Source organism: Bufo gargarizans, chromosome 11 (genome assembly GCF_014858855.1).
Source record: "Bufo gargarizans isolate SCDJY-AF-19 chromosome 11, ASM1485885v1, whole genome shotgun sequence".
Lineage (NCBI taxonomy): Eukaryota > Metazoa > Chordata > Amphibia > Anura > Bufonidae > Bufo > Bufo gargarizans.
The window spans coordinates 57,266,373-57,286,786 of record NC_058090.1 but is presented as its reverse complement, the minus strand read 5'-3'; the positions used below and the strand labels follow the sequence as shown (position 1 = coordinate 57,286,786).

Here is a 20,414-nt window from a genome sequence, read left to right as displayed (position 1 = left end):
TGATGACAGATCCTTAGGATAGATCATCAACATCAGATCAGGGGGTTTCTGAAACCTGGCGCGCCCACTGATCAGTTGTTTGAATGGGCTGCTGTGCATCGCTACAGCCCAGCTCTGTACACTTTTAACCTCTTAATGACACAGACCAGTTTGATACTTAAAGGGGTTAAAGGGGTATTCCAGTTGGAAAAATGTATACCCTATCCGCAGGATAAGGGATAACTATTAGATCATTGGGGCTCCTACTGCTGGGGGCCCCACCGATCACGAGAATTAGGAGAAATGAATAGAGAGGCTGCATGCATTCACAAGGCGTATTTCTTAATAGCGCCATTTTGGGGTACCTTAGTTGATTATTATTGTTTTTAGCATTTTTGGGGTGACATTTTGCAAAAACAGCTCAATTCCACCATTGGTTTTAGGGTTTTCGTTTTTATGGCATTCAGTGCACAAGAATAATGACATTTTAACTTAATTATTCAGGACAGTACGATTATGTGGATACCAAATGTATATGGTTTTTATTACGCTTTACTACTTTTTTTTATTCTACGAAAAATTTTTTGTTGAAAGGATTTTTTAAACATTTCATAACAGAAGTGCAGGCATGAAGGGAGGCCAATAGAGAGGCTTTTTTCTCTCTCAGGCTATGAGCTGAGCGCTGTGATTGGCCAGCGCTGCAGCATGGGAGAAGGAGGCGCCGGCAGGTTCCCCTGGGTGGAGCCTAACTATGAAGATACCGGAGGCAATACCGGGAGAACGGAGCGGCGCCCAGGTATAACAGTAAGTGCAGGGGGGTCCCTGGGCGTCGCTCTACATGTCTGTATAGTTAGTTTAGAAGTTTTATTCTGGTGAAAGGTCCTCTTTAAATTGCTCGGTACAGACATCCTGGTCATTTTCTAGTTTTGGAAAAGTGAAGGGTAAAAACCTTTATAATCTCTTTAATTTACATATTTAAGCACAACAGAATTAGACATTGATAAAATGAAACTGTTATTTTACCTTTAACCGCCTGATCGTGCAGCTCTATTGGTCATGAGCATGAAGTTCTTTTAAGAGAGAAACTACTGGAGAATAACCTAGCATTTTTAGGTAAGGCATCTGTAATTTTATTTACTTCATTACTTTTTTATATTTTACATCAAAATGAATCTCACACCATCCGTTATCTATTTCCTTGTCCAGTCTCAAATTTCTTGTAATATAGTATATGAGTCCGGGCATTTGATAAAGATCAACTTGGTTTAACGTTACATTTTGTATATTATATACTCTGATAACAACAGTATCCATTTTTTTCAGCTTTTTTGTCCTACAGGTGGATGTAGCTGTAGAGACCATGCACACAGCTATATTACCAGTCTGGCTTGTTTGGGTTCGTAACAGTGCCTATAGACCGCTGTGTCCCGTGCTGTACCTCTGTGTGCTCCCATTTAATTAGTCTTGTGCCATTTCATATTATTGAAGTAGAAGAAATTTGCCATGGAATGCACATAGGTCGGTAGTACGGACCTGTAGGTGCCATACAGGGACTGTGGACATGGCTTTTAAATCTGTGGGGATCCGACATGAATGGACCAGCAGGTTAAGCATGTGCTGTTACAGTTCCTCAGGTGACTGATGTCAGGAAATCAAGGAGATTGGCTGAGCGTGGAGGAATCTAACAGCCTCCTTGATTTCTCTTGATTCAGTGTTGATAGGGTTAATGACCACTTCCCTTTTCTCAGCTGTTGCTCAGTGGTCATCACTTCTACCCTTTATAGTCTCACCCCAACCTTCTGACTATGCGGTTAATAGCTTCATTTGTGTTTGGCTGAGCTGGTGTGAGATCCTCTCTGGTGTTCCTGTTCTTCCATCTCTACAGAAGTTAAGTGTTGCGTTTGTTTGTCTTTGTTATATTCCCTGTTGTTGTATCTGGGCCTGAGACAGACTTCCATTCGTCCATCTGGGGAGGAATGGGTTGTCTCTGGTCCTATACTTATTCCAGGGCCTTATACGGAAATCAGGGCCTAGGTATCCTGCCTATGAATATTCCTACCTTCAAGGTCTATTCATATTGATAGGTAGTCAGGGCCCGAATTAGGGTTGTCTAGGAGTTGACCTGTTACTTCCATAGTTTCAAGTCCTAGTTACTGTTCCCCTTCCCTCCTGTGTTCAGTGTGGAGTTTCCCCCCACACTGATCGTGACATGTGCACTGCTGCTCCATTCATCTCTGTGGGACTGCTGGAGATGGAGGAGTACAAGTGCTTAGCTATTTCCGGCAGTCTCCTGGAGATGAATGGAGTGGCAGTGCACATGCTCGACCTGTTGTTCCCTCCAGTCATTGTGGGGGGTAGATGGTCCATGTTCCCGTGATCTGGGGAGTTTCACTGGTTGGATCCCTACTGATCTAAAGTTTTCCCTTATCCTGTGGAATACCCCTTTTATTAAAGTTAAAAGGCTGCCAATTTCAGGAGGAAACCAGACAACCCTTGGGATCCGCCAGCAATAAAGATGTGGTAAGTACTTAGGTGACAGATCCCCCATCACTGCCCTGATTCTCCTTGATAGACTCTGTTTACCCGACTGCAGCAGTGAAGCCACGTCGACAACAAATGACTGTTTGAGGCAATCATTGCCCTCAACAGTGCACCTGACATTTTAGACACTTGACAAAAATGCAGAATCATCTGGATCGTTTTTCAATTTGAGGTGGTCCTGTCCTGTTCTGAGAGGCTACTGGGAGCAAGTTTGCAATTTTATTCACAATGCCATGGACAGTGTGGTACCAGACAACCTCAAAACCTGTTTGTTGATGCAGACTGTGTCCTACGATGTGTGACTAGAAACCCCCCCACTAAACTCTGGATGGTCCACATTGCTACAGCTCTCGTGATTGAATCTGTTAATTCCATACTTCCCCTTTAGAAACAAAAGGGTTAAATGTTGTAGTATCTGAAACAGATGGAGAAAGTTCCCAGCTACCGTCTCTTTCTGCTATCCCTATTCTGATGATTCCTATTGCATATACTCACACCCTTAGGCTGGGTTCACACGGGCGAGATTTCCGCGCGGGTGCAATGCGTGAAGTGAACGCATTGCATCCACACTGAATCCAGACCCATTCACTTCTATCGGGCTGTGCACATGAGCGGTGATTTTCACGCATCACTTGTGCGTTGCGTGAAAATCGCAGCATGCTCTATACCAGTGATGGCGAACCTATGACACGCGTGCCAGAGGCGGCACTCAGAGCCGTCTCTGTGGGCACCCGCACCCTGGAAAAAGTCTATGGTGTACCAATAAGCCTTAGACTTTTCCTGTCATTCATCAGCGATGGGCGCGCTATGAACGGCACAGTGAGAGCACTGAATGTAGGCAGTTATTATAGCTAAATGATAGAGTACATGGACGATATACTATATTGGCCTGTAGTATTCAGGTTAAATTGCCGTGTTGGCACTTTGTGATAAATAAGTGGGTTTAGGTTGCAGTTTAGGCACTCAGTCTCTAAAAGGTTCCCCATCACTGCTCTATACTGTGCGTTTTTTTTACGCTACGCAGGCCCCATAGAAGTAAATGAGGCTGTGTGAAAATCGCAAGCATCCCCAAGCAAGTGCGGATGCAGTGCGATTTTCACGCATGGTTGCTAAAATGAAAGTCTATTCACTGTATTATTTTCCCTTATAACATGGTTATAAAGGAAAATAATAGCATTCTTAATACAGAATGCTTAGTAGAAGGTCAATTGAGGGTTAAAAAAAAATTTAAAAAAATTGCTCTCCTCCTCCTTTTGATCGCGTAGTTGCCGATCTCTTCTTACTTCTTTAATCATGAGCTGCTGGTCACATGGTCTAATCACATGGTCCATCACCATGGTGATGGACCATGTGATTGGAACATGTGATAAGCTCATTGACGTCACCACAGGTCCTTTGACAGGTCCTTAAGAAAGAACAGGAGTCCGGCAGCTACGCGATCAATTGGAGGAGGTGAGTTAATACTTTTTTAAAAAATTAACCCTCAGTTGACCTTCTACTAAGCATTCTGTATTAAGAATGCTATTCTTTTCCTTTATAACCATGTTATAAGGGAAAATAATTACATCTACACAACACCGATCCCAAACCTGAACTTCAGTGAAGAAGTTCGGGTCTGGGTACCACATTCAGTGTTTTATCACGCGCGTGCAAAACAACACGCGTGATAAAAACTGAACAACGGAACACAATCGCAGTCAAAACTGACTGCAATTGCGTACCTATTCACGCGGGTTTGCCGCAATGTACCTGGGACGCATCCGGAGCCAAAACGTGACGCCCGTGTGAACCCAGCCTTAGATATCCTTCCCCCTTGCCTAATTTGTGCACCCTTCCTGCAGAGTAGTGTGCTTGCCCCCATTATATATTTGGGTTTTCTTCCTCACTTTGATTTTGGTAATTGCTACTGTGAGGTAGGCTGCATCGGGTTGGTGGTAGGACGTTGGCACACTGCGCTGTGGGTGGTTTGTAATTTGCTCTCTTTTGGTTTAGTAGACGTGTAACAAGCATCTTCTTCCAGGTCACATAGTCTCTGATCTATTGCAATGTTCTGTTCTTTTTGTGTTTTATATTTTCTTCTCTGGTGCATACATTGTTGAGTCCATCCTCGTGTTTCAGTTTAAAAAATATACTGTACATATAGAAATATGTAAAATATGATCTATGCAGATGGGTTTTTCTCATGTCATTGTTTCTGGGAAAGCTGAGTTAAAACTTTCATTGTGGTAGTCACGTTTTCGAGACTCATGAATGTCGCTGTTTTACAGGAGCCAGGAATGTTTCACTACACCACTGCTTGAGGGTACTATATCCCCTTATGGAGAGCACCTAAACAATGTGAGGAGTGTGATAGGGCAGGCAACACTCCTCTGGAATTCTGGGAAGAGGGTATGCAAATGAGCTATTAGCAAGCTCTGCCTTAATGCCACCAGATGTAAGGTAGGTATGCTATAAGTCATTCGTCAACTTTTTAAACAGGCCTTCAGACATAACTTGGATAATAATTCAGCCACCACCTATCTATCTGCAGACAGTACTCTCTGCTAGGCACTGATGAATGGCAATCACCTCAAAACAGTTGTCTGCAGATGAGATGCTGGCTTATTTATTATCCAAGTCATGTCTTAAGGCCTGTTTAAAAGGTTGAACATTGACTTATAGGATAGCTACCTTACATCTGGTGGCATTAGAGGCAGAACTTGTTAAGAGCTTATTCATTACACCACTATGCAGATTTGCCAGCTCTGTATTTGGGAAAGTGGTTGACGGTTGCCATATTGGTAATATCCTAATTTACTTATAGACTGATTAGCAGGAACTGAGAAAAAAATTGAAAGAATATTATCAAAGAGGACATCTCAAGAGTTAGAGGTTTTTGGGCAAAGACAAGACACCGGTTCTCGTTTTGTTGGTCATGAATGTGTTGTTGGTGCAGTTATGTAATTTATTCTTGGTGAATGGGAAGGGTGAATCAGATGGCTAGTTCCCCCTGTGCTGGATGCATCACCACTAACGGCATCACTGGCATCTCCGGTGTTGCTGCAGGTAAGGTTTATGAATTAGGGAAATGATCATGGCTCTGCCTGAATATTACGAGGGAGAGAGTTCAGGATGATTGATGCCAAACAGACTCTTATTGATTTAGGGCCAAGCAGGAACTCTGTTATCTAATCCGTTGCATATACTGCACACCCTCACTGGCGTGTAATTAATATTTTATACTGTAAGTAGTTGGGAGAAAATGCTTTAGTATGTGCTGCAGTATTACTTTCCCTGTCACGAGATAAGAGCCATTGTCTTGTGACACCAGAGGAGCCTCCGAGGAAATGCCAGATGTGAAACCCTCCTTGTATCTGCCCATTTCCATCAGTATACAGGCTCTATGCTCAGGGAGGCCTGTGCACCTTACTACAGGGAGGCCTGTGCACCTTACTACAGGGAGGCCTGTGCACCTTACTACAGGGAGGCCTGTGCACCTTACTACAGGGAGGCCTGTGCACCTTACTACAGGGAGGCCTGTGCACCTTACTACAGGGAGGCCTGTGCACCTTACTACAGGGAGGCCTGTGCACCTTACTACAGAGGGGCCTGTGCACCTTACTACAGGGAGGCTTGTGCACCTTACTACAGAGAGGCTTGTGCACCTTACTACAGGGAGGCCTGTGCACCTTACTACAGGGAGGCCTGTGCACCTTACTACAGGGAGGCCTGTGCACCTTACTACAGGGAGGCCTGTGCACCTTACTACAGGGAGGCCTGTGCACCTTACTACAGAGGGGCCTGTGCACCTTACTACAGGGAGGCCTGTGCACCTTACTACAGGGAGGCCTGTGCACCTTACTACAGAGGGGCCTGTGCACCTTACTACAGGGAGGCTTGTGCACCTTACTACAGGGAGGCTTGTGCACCTTACTACAGGGAGGCTTGTGCACCTTACTACAGGGAGGCCTGTGCACCTTACTACAGGGAGGCCTGTGCACCTTACTACAGGGAGGCCTGTGCACCTTACTACAGGGAGGCCTGTGCACCTTACTACAGGGAGGCCTGTGCACCTTACTACAGGGAGGCCTGTGCACCTTACTACAGGGAGGCCTGTGCACCTTACTACAGGGAGGCCTGTGCACCTTACTACAGAGGGGCCTGTGCACCTTACTACAGGGAGGCTTGTGCACCTTACTACAGGGAGGCCTGTGCACCTTACTACAGGGAGGCCTGTGCACCTTACTACAGAGGGGCCTGTGCACCTTGCTACAGGGAGGCTTGTGCACCTTACTACAGGGAGGCTTGTGCACCTTACTACAGGGAGGCTTGTCCACCTTACTACAGGGAGGCCTGTGCACCTTACTACAGGGAGGCCTGTGCACCTTACTACAGGGAGGCCTGCGCACCTTACTACAGGGAGGCCTGCGCACCTTACTACAGGGGGGCCTGCGCACCTTACTACAGGGAGGCCTGCGCACCTTACTACAGGGAGGCCTGTGCACCTTACTACAGGGAGGCCTGTGCACCTTACTACAGGGAGGCCTGTGCACCTTACTACAGGGAGGCCTGTGCACCTTACTACAGGGAGGCCTGTGCACCTTACTACAGGGAGGCCTGTGCACCTTACTACAGGGAGGCCTGTGCACCTTACTACAGGGAGTCCTGTGCACCTTACTACAGGGAGTCCTGTGCACCTTACTACAGGGAGGCCTGTGCACCTTACTACAGGGAGGCCTGTGCACCTTACTACAGGGAGGCCTGTGCACCTTACTACAGGGAGGCCTGTGCACCTTACTACAGGGAGGCCTGTGCACCTTACTACAGGGAGGCCTGTGCACCTTACTACAGGGAGGCCTGTGCACCTTACTACAGGGAGGCCTGTGCACCTTACTACAGGGAGGCCTGTGCACCTTACTACAGGGAGGCCTGTGCACCTTACTACAGGGAGGCCTGTGCACCTTACTACAGGGAGGCCTGTGCACCTTACTACAGGGAGGCCTGTGCACCTTACTACAGGGAGGCCTGTGCACATTACTACAGGGAGGCCTGTCCACCTTACTACAGGGAGGCCTGTGCACCTTACTACAGGGAGGCCTGCGCACCCTACTACAGGGAGGCCTGCGCACCTTACTACAGGGTGGCCTGTGCACCTTACTACAGGGAGGCCTGTGCACCTTACTACAGGGAGGCCTGTGCACCTTACTACAGGGAGGCCTGTGCACCTTACTACAGGGAGGCCTGTGCACCTTACTACAGGGAGGCCTGTCCTGTGCACTTTACTACAGGGAGGCCTGCGCACCTTACTACAGGGAGGCCTGAGCACCTTACTACAGGGAGACCTGCGCACCTTACTACAGGGAGGCCTGCGCACCTTACTACAGGGAGGCCTGCGCACCTTACTACAGGGAGGCCTGTGCACATTACTACAGGGAGGCCTGTCCACCTTACTACAGGGAGGCCTGTGCACCTTACTACAGGGAGGCCTGCGCACCTTACTACAGGGAGGCCTGTCCACCTTACTACAGGGAGGCCTGTGCACATTACTACAGGGAGGCCTGTCCACCTTACTACAGGGAGGCCTGTGCACCTTACTACAGGGAGGCCTGTGCACCTTACTACAGGGAGGCCTGCGCACCTTACTACAGGGGGGCCTGCGCACCTTACTACAGGGAGGCCTGTGCACCTTACTACAGGGAGGCCTGTGCCCTTACTACAGGGAGGCCTGTCCTGTGCACCTTACTACAGGGAGACCTGCGCACCTTACTACAGGGAGGCCTGCGCACCTTACTACAGGGAGGCCTGTGCACCTTACTACAGAGGGCCTGTGCACCTTACTACAGGGAGGCTGTGCACCTTACTACAGGGAGGCTTGCACCTTACTACAGGGAGGCTGTGGCACCTTACTACAGGGAGGCCTGTGCACCTTACTACAGGGAGGCCTGTGCACCTTACTACAGGGAGGCCTGCGCACCTTACTACAGGGAGGCCTGTGCACCTTACTACAGGGAGGCCTGTGCACCTTACTACAGGAGGCCTGTGCACCTTACTACAGAGGGGCCTGTGCACCTTACTACAGGGAGGCTGTGCACCTTACTACAGGGAGGCCTGTGCACCTTACTACAGGGAGGCCTGTGCACCTTACTACAGAGGGGCCTGTGCACCTTGCTACAGGGAGGCTTGTGCACCTTACTACAGGGAGGCTTGTGCACCTTACTACAGGGAGGCTTGTCCACCTTACTACAGGGAGGCCTGTGCACCTTACTACAGGGAGGCCTGTGCACCTTACTACAGGGAGGCCTGCGCACCTTACTACAGGGAGGCCTGCGCACCTTACTACAGGGGGGCCTGAGCACCTTACTACAGGGAGGCCTGCGCACCTTACTACAGGGAGGCCTGTGCACCTTACTACAGGGAGGCCTGTGCACCTTACTACAGGGAGGCCTGTGCACCTTACTACAGGGAGGCCTGTGCACCTTACTACAGGGAGGCCTGTGCACCTTACTACAGGGAGGCCTGTGCACCTTACTACAGGGAGGCCTGTGCACCTTACTACAGGGAGTCCTGTGCACCTTACTACAGGGAGTCCTGTGCACCTTACTACAGGGAGGCCTGTGCACCTTACTACAGGGAGGCCTGTGCACCTTACTACAGGGAGGCCTGTGCACCTTACTACAGGGAGGCCTGTGCACCTTACTACAGGGAGGCCTGTGCACCTTACTACAGGGAGGCCTGTGCACCTTACTACAGGGAGGCCTGTGCACCTTACTACAGGGAGGCCTGTGCACCTTACTACAGGGAGGCCTGTGCACCTTACTACAGGGAGGCCTGTGCACCTTACTACAGGGAGGCCTGTGCACCTTACTACAGGGAGGCCTGTGCACCTTACTACAGGGAGGCCTGTGCACCTTACTACAGGGAGGCCTGTGCACATTACTACAGGGAGGCCTGTCCACCTTACTACAGGGAGGCCTGTGCACCTTACTACAGGGAGGCCTGCGCACCCTACTACAGGGAGGCCTGCGCACCTTACTACAGGGTGGCCTGTGCACCTTACTACAGGGAGGCCTGTGCACCTTACTACAGGGAGGCCTGTGCACCTTACTACAGGGAGGCCTGTGCACCTTACTACAGGGAGGCCTGTGCACCTTACTACAGGGAGGCCTGTCCTGTGCACTTTACTACAGGGAGGCCTGCGCACCTTACTACAGGGAGGCCTGAGCACCTTACTACAGGGAGGCCTGCGCACCTTACTACAGGGAGGCCTGCGCACCTTACTACAGGGAGGCCTGCGCACCTTACTACAGGGAGGCCTGTGCACATTACTACAGGGAGGCCTGTCCACCTTACTACAGGGAGGCCTGTGCACCTTACTACAGGGAGGCCTGCGCACCTTACTACAGGGAGGCCTGTCCACCTTACTACAGGGAGGCCTGTGCACATTACTACAGGGAGGCCTGTCCACCTTACTACAGGGAGGCCTGTGCACCTTACTACAGGGAGGCCTGTGCACCTTACTACAGGGAGGCCTGCGCACCTTACTACAGGGGGGCCTGCGCACCTTACTACAGGGAGGCCTGTGCACCTTACTACAGGGAGGCCTGTGCACCTTACTACAGGGAGGCCTGTCCTGTGCACCTTACTACAGGGAGACCTGCGCACCTTACTACAGGGAGGCCTGCGCACCTTACTACAGGGAGGCCTGCACACCTTACTACAGGGAGGCCTGTGCACATTACATAGAAACATAGAATGTGTCGGCAGATAAGAACCATTTGGCCCATCTAGTCTGCCCAATATATCTGAATCCTATGAATAGTCCCTGGCCCTATCTTATATGAAGGATAGCCTTATGCCTATCCCATGCATGCTTAAACTCCTTCACTGTATTTGGCGCTACCACTTCTGCAGGAAGGCTATTCCATGCATCCACTACTCTCTCAGTAAAGTAATACTTCCTTATATTACTTTTAAACCTTTGCCCTTCTAATTTAAAACTGTGCCCTCTTGTGGTAGTTTTTCTTCTTTTAAATATGCTCTCCTCCTTTACCGAGTTGATTCCCTTTATGTATTTAAAAGTTTCTATCATATCCCCTCGGTCTCTTCTTTCTTCCAAGCTATACATATTAAGGTCTTTTAACCTTTCCTGGTAAGTTTTATCCTGCAATCCATGGACCAGTTTAGTAGCTCTTCTCTGAACTCTCTCTAGAGTATCTATATCCTTCTGGAGATATGGCCTCCAGTACTGCGCACAATACTCCAGGTGAGGTCTCACCAGTGTTCTGTACAGCGGCATAAGCACTTCACTCTTTCTACTGCTTATACCTCTTCCTATACATCCAAGCATTCTGCTGGCATTTCGTGCTGCTTTATTACATTGTCTTCCCACCTTTAAGTCTTCTGAAATAAGACCAATAGAGAGGGGGGGTGGGAGGATAGGGGTGGGAGGGAACCCACCTTGCAGGAAGGGGTTTTTTTTTTTTTTTTTTTTTTTTTTGTGATTGATGTCCACTAGAATTGTATCCTGGAATGTCAGAGGGCTCGGGGAAAGGGTAAAAAGGCAAGCTATTATGGATGCATTAAAAAGATATCTCCCAGCAATTATCTGCATAGTAGAAACTCACCTCACTAAGGAAACCTTGTCCCGCTTGACAACGGGATGGAATGCTCAATCCTACCACTCCACTTTTAGCGGCTCTTCTAGGGGTGTCTCAGTTCTGATTCATAACTCTGTAGATTTCATCCTTATAAAATCCCATATAGATGATCAGGGCAGATTTATTTTTCTGCATGGTAAGCTGTATGGATACAGTTACATCCTTGCTTTTTTTTATATACCTCCGCCATTTTCAATGTACCCACTTATCCAGTTAACGCTTTTTTTTGAACAGAGACCAGAATGTCGGTTAATCCTGATGGGGGATTTTAACGCGGTTATGGATCCCAAAAAAGACAGATTTAGATCAGATGCAGCACGGGAAAGGAACCTTTGTAATTCGTCGCTGCCCCAGTTCTGCTTGGAAGTAGGAGTGGTGGATATATGGGAACACCTGGGCGGAGGAAAGAGAGTATACTCTTGTGTTAGTAGGAGTGGCAGAGCAATGTCCAGGATCGATCTAGCATTCACTAATGAGAGCAATCTGAGTAACATTCGGAAGATAAGATATGGAGTAAGAACAGTCTCGGACCACTCACCCGTACTAATTGAGGTGCGCACTGGGGAGAATAAGGATGGTGGGGGGCTGGGATTCAAGTTGAATCCATACTGGCTCACTATTCTGGACAATCCACAGTCCATCAGGATACTGATATCCTCCTTTTTGGAGGTGAATTTACCCTCTGCTAACATTAATATAGTGTGGGACTCCATGAAAGCATACCTGAGGGGGGTTTTTATAAGTGAGATCTCGGCAGTAAAGAGAACATTTAGGAAAAAAGAGGAGGAACTGGTCAAGACTGTCGCACTTACAACTGAGCGATTTATCAGTCAACCCACTGAGCACAACAGGGAAGAGCTTCAGAAGGCCAGTTGTTCTCTGGAGAAATATGTAACTGAGAAAGCAAACCATAGAGTATTTTTTAAGGGGATTAAATATTTTTCAGAGTCTGGACGCCCTGGTAAGCTCTTAGCCAGAATTATTACACAACAAGATAAGAAAAAACAATCTATTACTTTGATTCGCAACACAGAGGGGGTAATTATAACAGATTTAGAAGGAGTGAGAGATACTTTTTTACAATACTTTACTCAGATATATAGATCCTCACCTGGTTTGTCATCCGAACTGGCGATGCGGTTCTTGGAGAAAATTCCTCTCTCTACTTTAAATAAAGCTCAAATAGAATGTCTGGAAGAGGAGTTGTCTCTCTCGGAGCTGCAGGAGGCCCTGGGGTCTATCTCGGGGAACTCATCGCCAGGACTGGATGGCCTTCCATATGAGGTTTATCGCAAGTACAGTGAGGTGACTCTCCCTCAGATGCTAGAGGTTTTTACTCAGGCATTAAAGGGAGGGGGACTACCATGCTCTATGATGGAGGCTCTCATTGTTTTAATCCCAAAAAAGGATAAGGACCCGGCAGAATTGAGCTCCTACAGGCCAATCTCCTTATTAAATACTGATGTTAAGTTACTATCAAAAGTTTTGGCTAGGAGGCTTTCGCGAGTAATATCTACTATCATTCATCCAGATCAAAATGGCTTTATGCCAAAAAGAGGCACCCAGCATAATCTCCATAGGCTATTTATGAATATTCAGTCCCCGGAGTGTGGCACTCGCTCCATCCTGTCGCTGGACGCTACTAAAGCCTTCGACAGGGTGGAGTGGACTTTCCTCTGGGAGGTGATGAAAAAAATGGGCTTTGGCCCAAGATTTATGGCGATGGTTCAGCTATTATATAACTCTCCAGTAGCTAGGATTAGGATCAATGATATGACGACAGAGAGCTTCGCTCTAGAAAGAGGTACCCGTCAAGGCTGTCCCCTCTCCCCCCTTTTATTTAACATTTACATCGAACCCCTAGCGGCTAGTATAAGGCAGGATCCGAAGGTGGTCGGCTTCGGTATAATGGGGAAGCACGATCGGGTATCCCTCTATGCAGACGATATTCTGCTCTTTATTCACCAAACAGATACCACTCTCCCTCGTATAATGGACCTGGTTGGTCTCTTTTCTGATCCATCTGGTCTGGAGATCAACTGGGACAAGACCGTTCTTCTCCCTATAGACGAGTTGCGGGGCGAATGGGATAACCAGTTAACGATCTCGGACTCAATAAAGTACCTGGGGATAATAGTTTCTGCTAAACCACAGGAATATTTACAACTCAATTTGATCCCTTTGCTGATAAAACTGAGGGCTAAAATTAAGATATGGCAAAAAATTCTGTTTGCAAGAGCGGACAGAATTTCCTTAATAAAAATGGTAGTGCTTCCCCAGGTTCTTTACGTCCTGCGTAACTCACCTGTTTGGATTGCAGATAAATACTTTAGATTGATAGAGCGGATGCTTAACGACTTAGTATGGGGGAGGAAGCGCGTGAGACTGAAGGCACTTTATTTTTCTATGCCCTATAATCGGGGAGGTCTTAACCTCCCCTATTTTAAGGGCTACTTTGTGGCTTCCCAACTCTGCCTTTTCAATGATTGGGAAAATAGCCATTTCTGCAGCAGAGTGGTGAAGGACTCAGGTTTTTCGGATTTTTTTACCGTATTGGAATCTGACTACTTATTAAACATACTGGGTGGTTATACACTTTTCTGCAGAATGGCTACAAAGACTTGGGCGGCCATAAGGAGTTGGTGCGGAGTCAAGGCATCACTCGTTTGTACCCCATTGTGGCATAATTCAAAGCTTATGAACCTGAGAGATCTGAGCTGTAGCCAGTACTGGAGGACCAAAAATATTCAGTATTTACATCAAGTGGTTAGTGATGGACAAATCCTGCCCCTTAAGGAACTAAAGCAAAGGGCAAATTTAGATGAGGTGGCTTGGTATGCATACTTTCAATTGAGGTCAGCACTCTCTAGCACTACGAATAGTCACGTCTTTATTATAGACACTCCTGAATTTTTACACGATTTAATTTGTAAGAAAACTGTCACGAGAATTAAAATATCACATTGTTATAGTCACTTAATGAAGAATTTTTTTTTAGATGTTCTCTCTCCAGGACAGAAATCCTGGTCTTCTTTGCTCTCAGAGGTGGGCCCTCCAAATTGGGAGAATATAGGGGAAAGTTTAAAGTTGGTTTCACATAATTTTAATCACACGGTTGTACAATTTAATATTATGCATAAAATCTATGTGACACCTGTATGGTTATATAGGAGGGGACTTAGAGCCTCCTCTGACTGCCCACGCTGTGGTGACTCCGAGGCAGATCACTTACATCTGTTTTGGGACTGCCCAATGGTGAGCAGCTATTGGAGACAGGTCCAATCCAATCTGGCTCGTAAACTCGGTATTGTGGTTCCTTTGTCTCCCAGGATATGGGTCCTGGGAGACCTATCGGAGGTGGATTACCAGCCTATAAAACGCTGTTTGTTGATCAAGGTGATGTTTTTGGCTAGGCTTCTCATCTCCAGATCATGGTTTTGCTCTTCTACTCCAGACTGCAGTAATTGGCTGGGTCTGGTTGAGAAAGTGAGAAACTATGAGAGGATTCTGTACAAACAAAGAGGATCCTGCGCAAAGTGGAGTCAGCTGTGGGAAGATTGGGACACGGATAATTAATTGGGAATTATTTTTTTTTTTTTTTTTTTTTTTTTTTTTCCTGCAAGGTGGGGGGTTTGGGGGGCGGGATGGGGAAGATCTCATAAGTCCGGTCTTTTCTACTTGTCTGTATCGGCAAAGAATGTGCAGTTGTTCTGGAGTATTGCAGAAGCTGTAGAGATGCTGGGGGATGGCAGGTCCCTCAGGCATTAAATGATGGATGCTGGGGGATTCTGGCCTCTCCCCCAGAGGGTGGGATCTCCATTTGATTTTCAATACTCATATGGTTATGGGCATTTGTCTTTATGTAATTATTGCCGAGTATGCTCAGGGTTGGAATAGACGGACTTGTGGATTTTATAGTACTACAAATGTTGTATTGATCTGTATTTTTTTGTATTATAATTAATAAAATATTTAAAGTTAAAAAAAAAAAGTCTTCTGAAATAATTACTCCTAAATCCCTTTCCTCAGATACTGAGGTCAGGACGGTGTCAAATATTCTATATTCTGCCCTTGGGTTTTTACGCCCCAGGTGCATTATCTTGCACTTATCCACATTAAATTTCAGTTGCCAGAGTTCTGACCATTCTTCTAGTTTTCCTAAATCCTTTTCCATTTGGCGTTTCCCTCCAAGAACATCAACCCTGTTACATATCTTTGTGTCATCAGCAAAAAGACAAACCTTACCATCGAGGCCTTTTGCAATATCACTTATGAAGATATTAAACAAAATTGGTCCCAGTACAGATCCCTGTGGAATCCCACTGGTAACATGACCTTGTTTTGAATGTTCTCCATTGACTACAACCCTCTGTTGTCTGTCACTCAGCCACTGCCTAATCCACTCAACAATATGGGAGTCCATGCTCAATGACTGCAGTTTATTGATAAGTCTTCTATGTGGGACAGTGTCAAAAGCCTTACTAAAATCTAGATATGCGATGTCTACTGCACCTCCACCGTCTATTATTTTAGTCACCCAGTCAAAAAAATCTATAAGATTTGTTTGACATGATCTCCCTGAAGTAAACCCATGCTGTTTTTCATCTTGCAATCCATGGGATTTTAGATGTTCCACAATCCTATCCTTTAATAGGGTTTCCATTAATTTGCCTACTATTGATGTCAGACTCACTGGTCTATAGTTGCTTGATTCCTGCTTACTACCTTTCTTGTGAATGGGCACGACATTTGCCAATTTCCAATCTTCCGGGACGACTCCTGTTACTAATGATTGGTTAAATATATCTGTTAACGGTTTTGCCAGCTCACCACTAAGCTCTTTTAATAATTTTGGGTGTATCTCATCAGGCCCCTGTGACTTATTTGTCTTCACTTTAGACAGCAAACTTAGAACATCTTCCTCTGTAAAGACATATGCATCAAACGATTTAATAGTCATCCTTTCTAGTGGAGGTCCTTCTCCTTCTTTTTCTTTTGTAAAAACTGAACAGAAGTATTCATTAAGGCAGTCGGCTAGCCCTTTATTCTCTTCTACATACCTTCCGTCCTTTATTTTTAATTTAGTTATTCCTTGTTTTAATTTCCTTTTTTCATTTATATATCTGAAGAATGTCTTATCCCCTTTTTTCATAGACTGAGCTAGTTTTTCTTCTGCCTGAGCTTTAGAAGTTCTTATAACTTGCTTGGCCTCTTTCTGCCTAATCTTGTAGATTTCCTTATCTTCATTGCTCTGGGTTTTTTTATAATTACAAAATGCTAGCTTTTTATTTTTAATGATTTGGGCCACTTCTGCTGAGTACCACAGTGGTCTCTTCCTTTTTTTGCTTTTACTGACAAGTCTAATGCAATTTTCTGTTGCCTTCAATAATGCACCTTTTAAGTAGTCCCATTTCTCCTGGACTCCATGTAATCCGTTCCAGTCTGATAAGGACTCATTTATGACTAATTTCATTTTTGAAAAGTCTGTTTTTCTAAAATCTAAAACTTTTGTTTTTGTGTGGTGGGACTCTTTCACAGTTCTTATATTAAACCACACTGACTGGTGATCACTAGATCCCAAGGTTTCGCCGACAATGACATCATATACCAAATCCCCATTTGTGAATATCAAATCCAAAATGGCCTCCCTCCGGGTTGGCTCCTCAACCATTTGTTGTAGGGATAACCCCAGTAGGGAATTTAGAATATCTGTACTCCTGGTAGAACTTGCTATTTTGGTTTTCCAGTTTATATCTGGAAGATTGAAATCTCCCATAATGATAACTTCTCCTTTCATTGTCATTTTAGCTATTTCTTCAACTAGTAGATCATCTAGTTATTTAACTTGATCAGGTGGTCTATATATCACACCTACACGAGTTACTGCATGATTAGCAAACTGCAACGTAACCCAAATTGACTCTATGTTGGCCTCACCAACTTGTATTAGGTTAGATTTAATGCTATCTTTCACATACAGGGCCACTCCTCCTCCTTTCTTGCCTTCTCTGTCTCTTCTGTATAAAGAGTACCCTGGTATGGTTATGTCCCAGTCATTTCTTTCATTAAACCATGTCTCCGTAACAGCCACTAAATCTACATTCTCAGATGCCATTATTGACCCAAGTTCATTGATTTTTTTACCTAAACTGAGAGCATTTGTAGAGAGGACTCGGAGCTTATTTCTTACCCTCTGTGCTTCTGACCTGTTCTGGCATTGTTTCGGGGGGCAATTGGACTCTTTTATTTTCACTCTTTTGCCCCCCCTTCCTAGTTTAAATACTCTTTCGCAAATTCTTGGAGTTGTTCACTAAGTACATTTGTTCCTTTGAGAGAAAGATGCAAACCATCTTTTTTGTACAGTTCCTTTCTATTCCAAGTAGAGCTATTATGAGAAACAAAGCCAAATCCTTGCTCTTGACACCATTTACCAAGCCATGTGTTGAACTCCTTTATGCGCCTCTGCCTATCATTCTGAACATTATGCACAGGCAGAACTTATGAAAATGAAATGGTGGATGCAAAATCCTGTACGTCATTACCAAGTGTGATAAAAGATTTTTTCACCTCTGACACTTCATTGCAAGCCAGGTCATTTGTCCCTAGATGGACAAGAACATCCACGTCCCCTTCCTGCTTTGCTTGCTTAACAATATTAATAATACGTCTTCTATCTCTTCTAGCAGTAGCCCCAGGGAGACATCTCACAAAACCATTTTCTTTAAGCTCCACACTTCTTATGATTGAATCACCCAGCAACAGCTGCTTCCTTTGAGACTTCACTTTATCTTTTTTGTCCTTGGCTGCAGTCTTGCATACATTAGACATAGGAGTCGATGGTTTCTCACCCTCTGTGCTTGAGTCCATATCCATGTTGTCCTTACATTCTGAGAGTGCTGCAAATGAATTTTGGAGAATCACCGACTGTGGGACATGTCTTCTATCCACCACTCTAAGTCTTCCAGAACCTACAGTAACCCATCTGCCATTTCTGGGGGTCCTCTGTGGCAGTGGCATTGCAGCAGTCCTAGCTGGAGTTTGTTTAACAGATAATTTAAATATCTCAGATTTCAAAAATGCAATTTCCTGCTGCAGTAAGGAGAACTGTCTACAGATCTGACAGCATCCGAATCTCCAAAGAGTGGAACATGAAATAAATGCACAACAATTCCTGCACTGAACAAAGTCTGCCATTTTAAAGAGGAGAAAAAAAAAGAAATAAAAATTTGTCAATTTAAATCAAACAAATCTTACCTTTTTTTTGTATTGTTTCCACCTTCCAGCCTACCTCCTGACTATCTCCTGCAATATCTCTTCACTGTACTTAATGTAGTACTTGAAGGTAGAACTTGCAGCTAATGAATTAGGCCAGCTAATGAGTCTGTCTCTATATATACACACACTCCTTCACAAGCTCCTCCCCCAGCAACAAATGTCTGACATTACAGATCCTACCTGGTGGACAACCATGTGGCAGCTATAATTGCAGCCATATTGGCTGTCTTCCCGCTTCTTCAGAGATGACCTGTAGTAAGGTGCACAGGCCTCCCTGTAGTAAGGTGCACAGGCCTCCCTGTAGTAAGGTGCACAGGCCTCCCTGTAGTAAGGTGCACAGGCCTCCCTGTAGTAAGGTGCACAGGCCTCCCTGTAGTAAGGTGCACAGGCCTCCCTGTAGTAAGGTGCACAGGCCTCCCTGTAGTAAGGTGCACAGGCCTCCCTGTAGTAAGGTGCACAGGCCTCCCTGTAGTAAGGTGCACAGGCCTCCCTGTAGTAAGGTGCACAGGCCTCCCTGTAGTAAGGTGCACAGGCCTCCCTGTAGTAAGGTGCACAGGCCTCCCTGTAGTAAGGTGCACAGGCCTCCCTGTAGTAAGGTGCACAGGCCTCCCTGTAGTAAGGTGCACAGGCCTCCCTGTAGTAAGGTGCACAGGCCTCCCTGTAGTGAGGTGCACAGGCCTCCCTGTAGTGAGGTGCACAGGCCTCCCTGTAGTAAGGTGCGCAGGCCTCCCTGTAGTAAGGTGCGCAGGCCTCCCTGTAGTAAGGTGGACAGGCCTCCCTGTAGTAATGTGCACAGGCCTCCCTGTAGTAAGGTGCACAGGCCTCCCTGTAGTAAGGTGCGCAGGCCTCCCTGTAGTAAGGTGCGCAGGTCTCCCTGTAGTAAGTGGACAGGGAGGCCTGTGAACCTGTAAGGTGGACAGGGAGGCCTGTCCACCTTACTACAGGGAGGCCTGTGAACCTTACTACAGGGAGGCCTGCGCACCTTACTACAGGGAGGCCTGTGCACCTTACTACAGGGAGGCCTGTGCACATTACTACAGGGAGGCCTGTCCACCTTACTACAGGGAGGCCTGCGCACCTTACTACAGGGAGGCCTGCGCACCTTACTACAGGGAGGCCTGCGCACCTTACTACAGGGAGGCCTGCGCACCTTACTACAGGGAGGCCTGTGCACCTTACTTCAGGGAGGCCTGTGCACCTTACTACAGGGAGGCCTGTGCACCTTACTACAGGGGGGCCTGTGCACCTTACTACAGGGAGGCCTGTGCACCTTACTACAGGGAGGCCTGCGCACCTTACTACAGGGAGGCCTGTGCACCTTACTACAGGTCATCTCTGAAGAAGCGGGAAGACAGCCAATATGGCTGCAATTATAGCTGCCACATGGTTGTCCACCAGGTAGGATCTGTAATGTCAGACATGCTGGTTGTCATTCAGCTTTACCATGAACTGAATAAAGTCACAACTGAATAAAAACACACTGTAGCAGAAAATCACCCATGTACACTCTTAAGACTACTTAATGGGGCTGTGCCACAATATCAACTTCTCCTCAAACCTCAGGATACAGGATAAGCATTAGATTGATTGGGCTTGTGATCTGTCAGTCTCTTAGAGAACGAATAGCGTGGCAGTGCACAAGCTTGACATGGCAGTGCACGCGTATGGGGGCACAGGACCCCTGTTGTCGTAATTGGTAGATGCCTAAGTGGTTGTACCCCTTCTGATCAGATGCCTATCTCCTATTCTGTGTCCATGGACTGTCTCCAGTTCCTGGTTTTGGGCGCTGTATGCAATAAAATAAATAATATCTTACAAAATTTCTGTGAGCATCTCATGACTAGGAGATTTTCATCTTCTGGAAGTAAACAATGCAGGATCCTATTCAGTGACAACTAGCAGAGATCATAAAAAACATGGAGAAGTGATACAAAAAGTATATTAGAAAATCGTATATGAGTATGTTTTATTTGCTGAAACTGG

The 20,414-nt window shown here is 46.3% G+C and overlaps 1 protein-coding gene across 2 annotated transcripts in view; it reads left to right on the top strand.

Moving 5' to 3' along the window:
* The window catches only part of CDIN1 (CDAN1 interacting nuclease 1), a 379,309-nt gene that overhangs the window by 195,396 nt on the left and 163,499 nt on the right, over positions 1-20,414 (top strand). For both annotated transcript variants that reach the window (XM_044271970.1, XM_044271972.1), the window contains one exon: positions 1,025-1,092. In XM_044271970.1, coding sequence (XP_044127905.1) covers positions 1,025-1,092 — 68 coding nt within the window. The remainder of the gene's footprint in view (positions 1-1,024; positions 1,093-20,414) is intronic.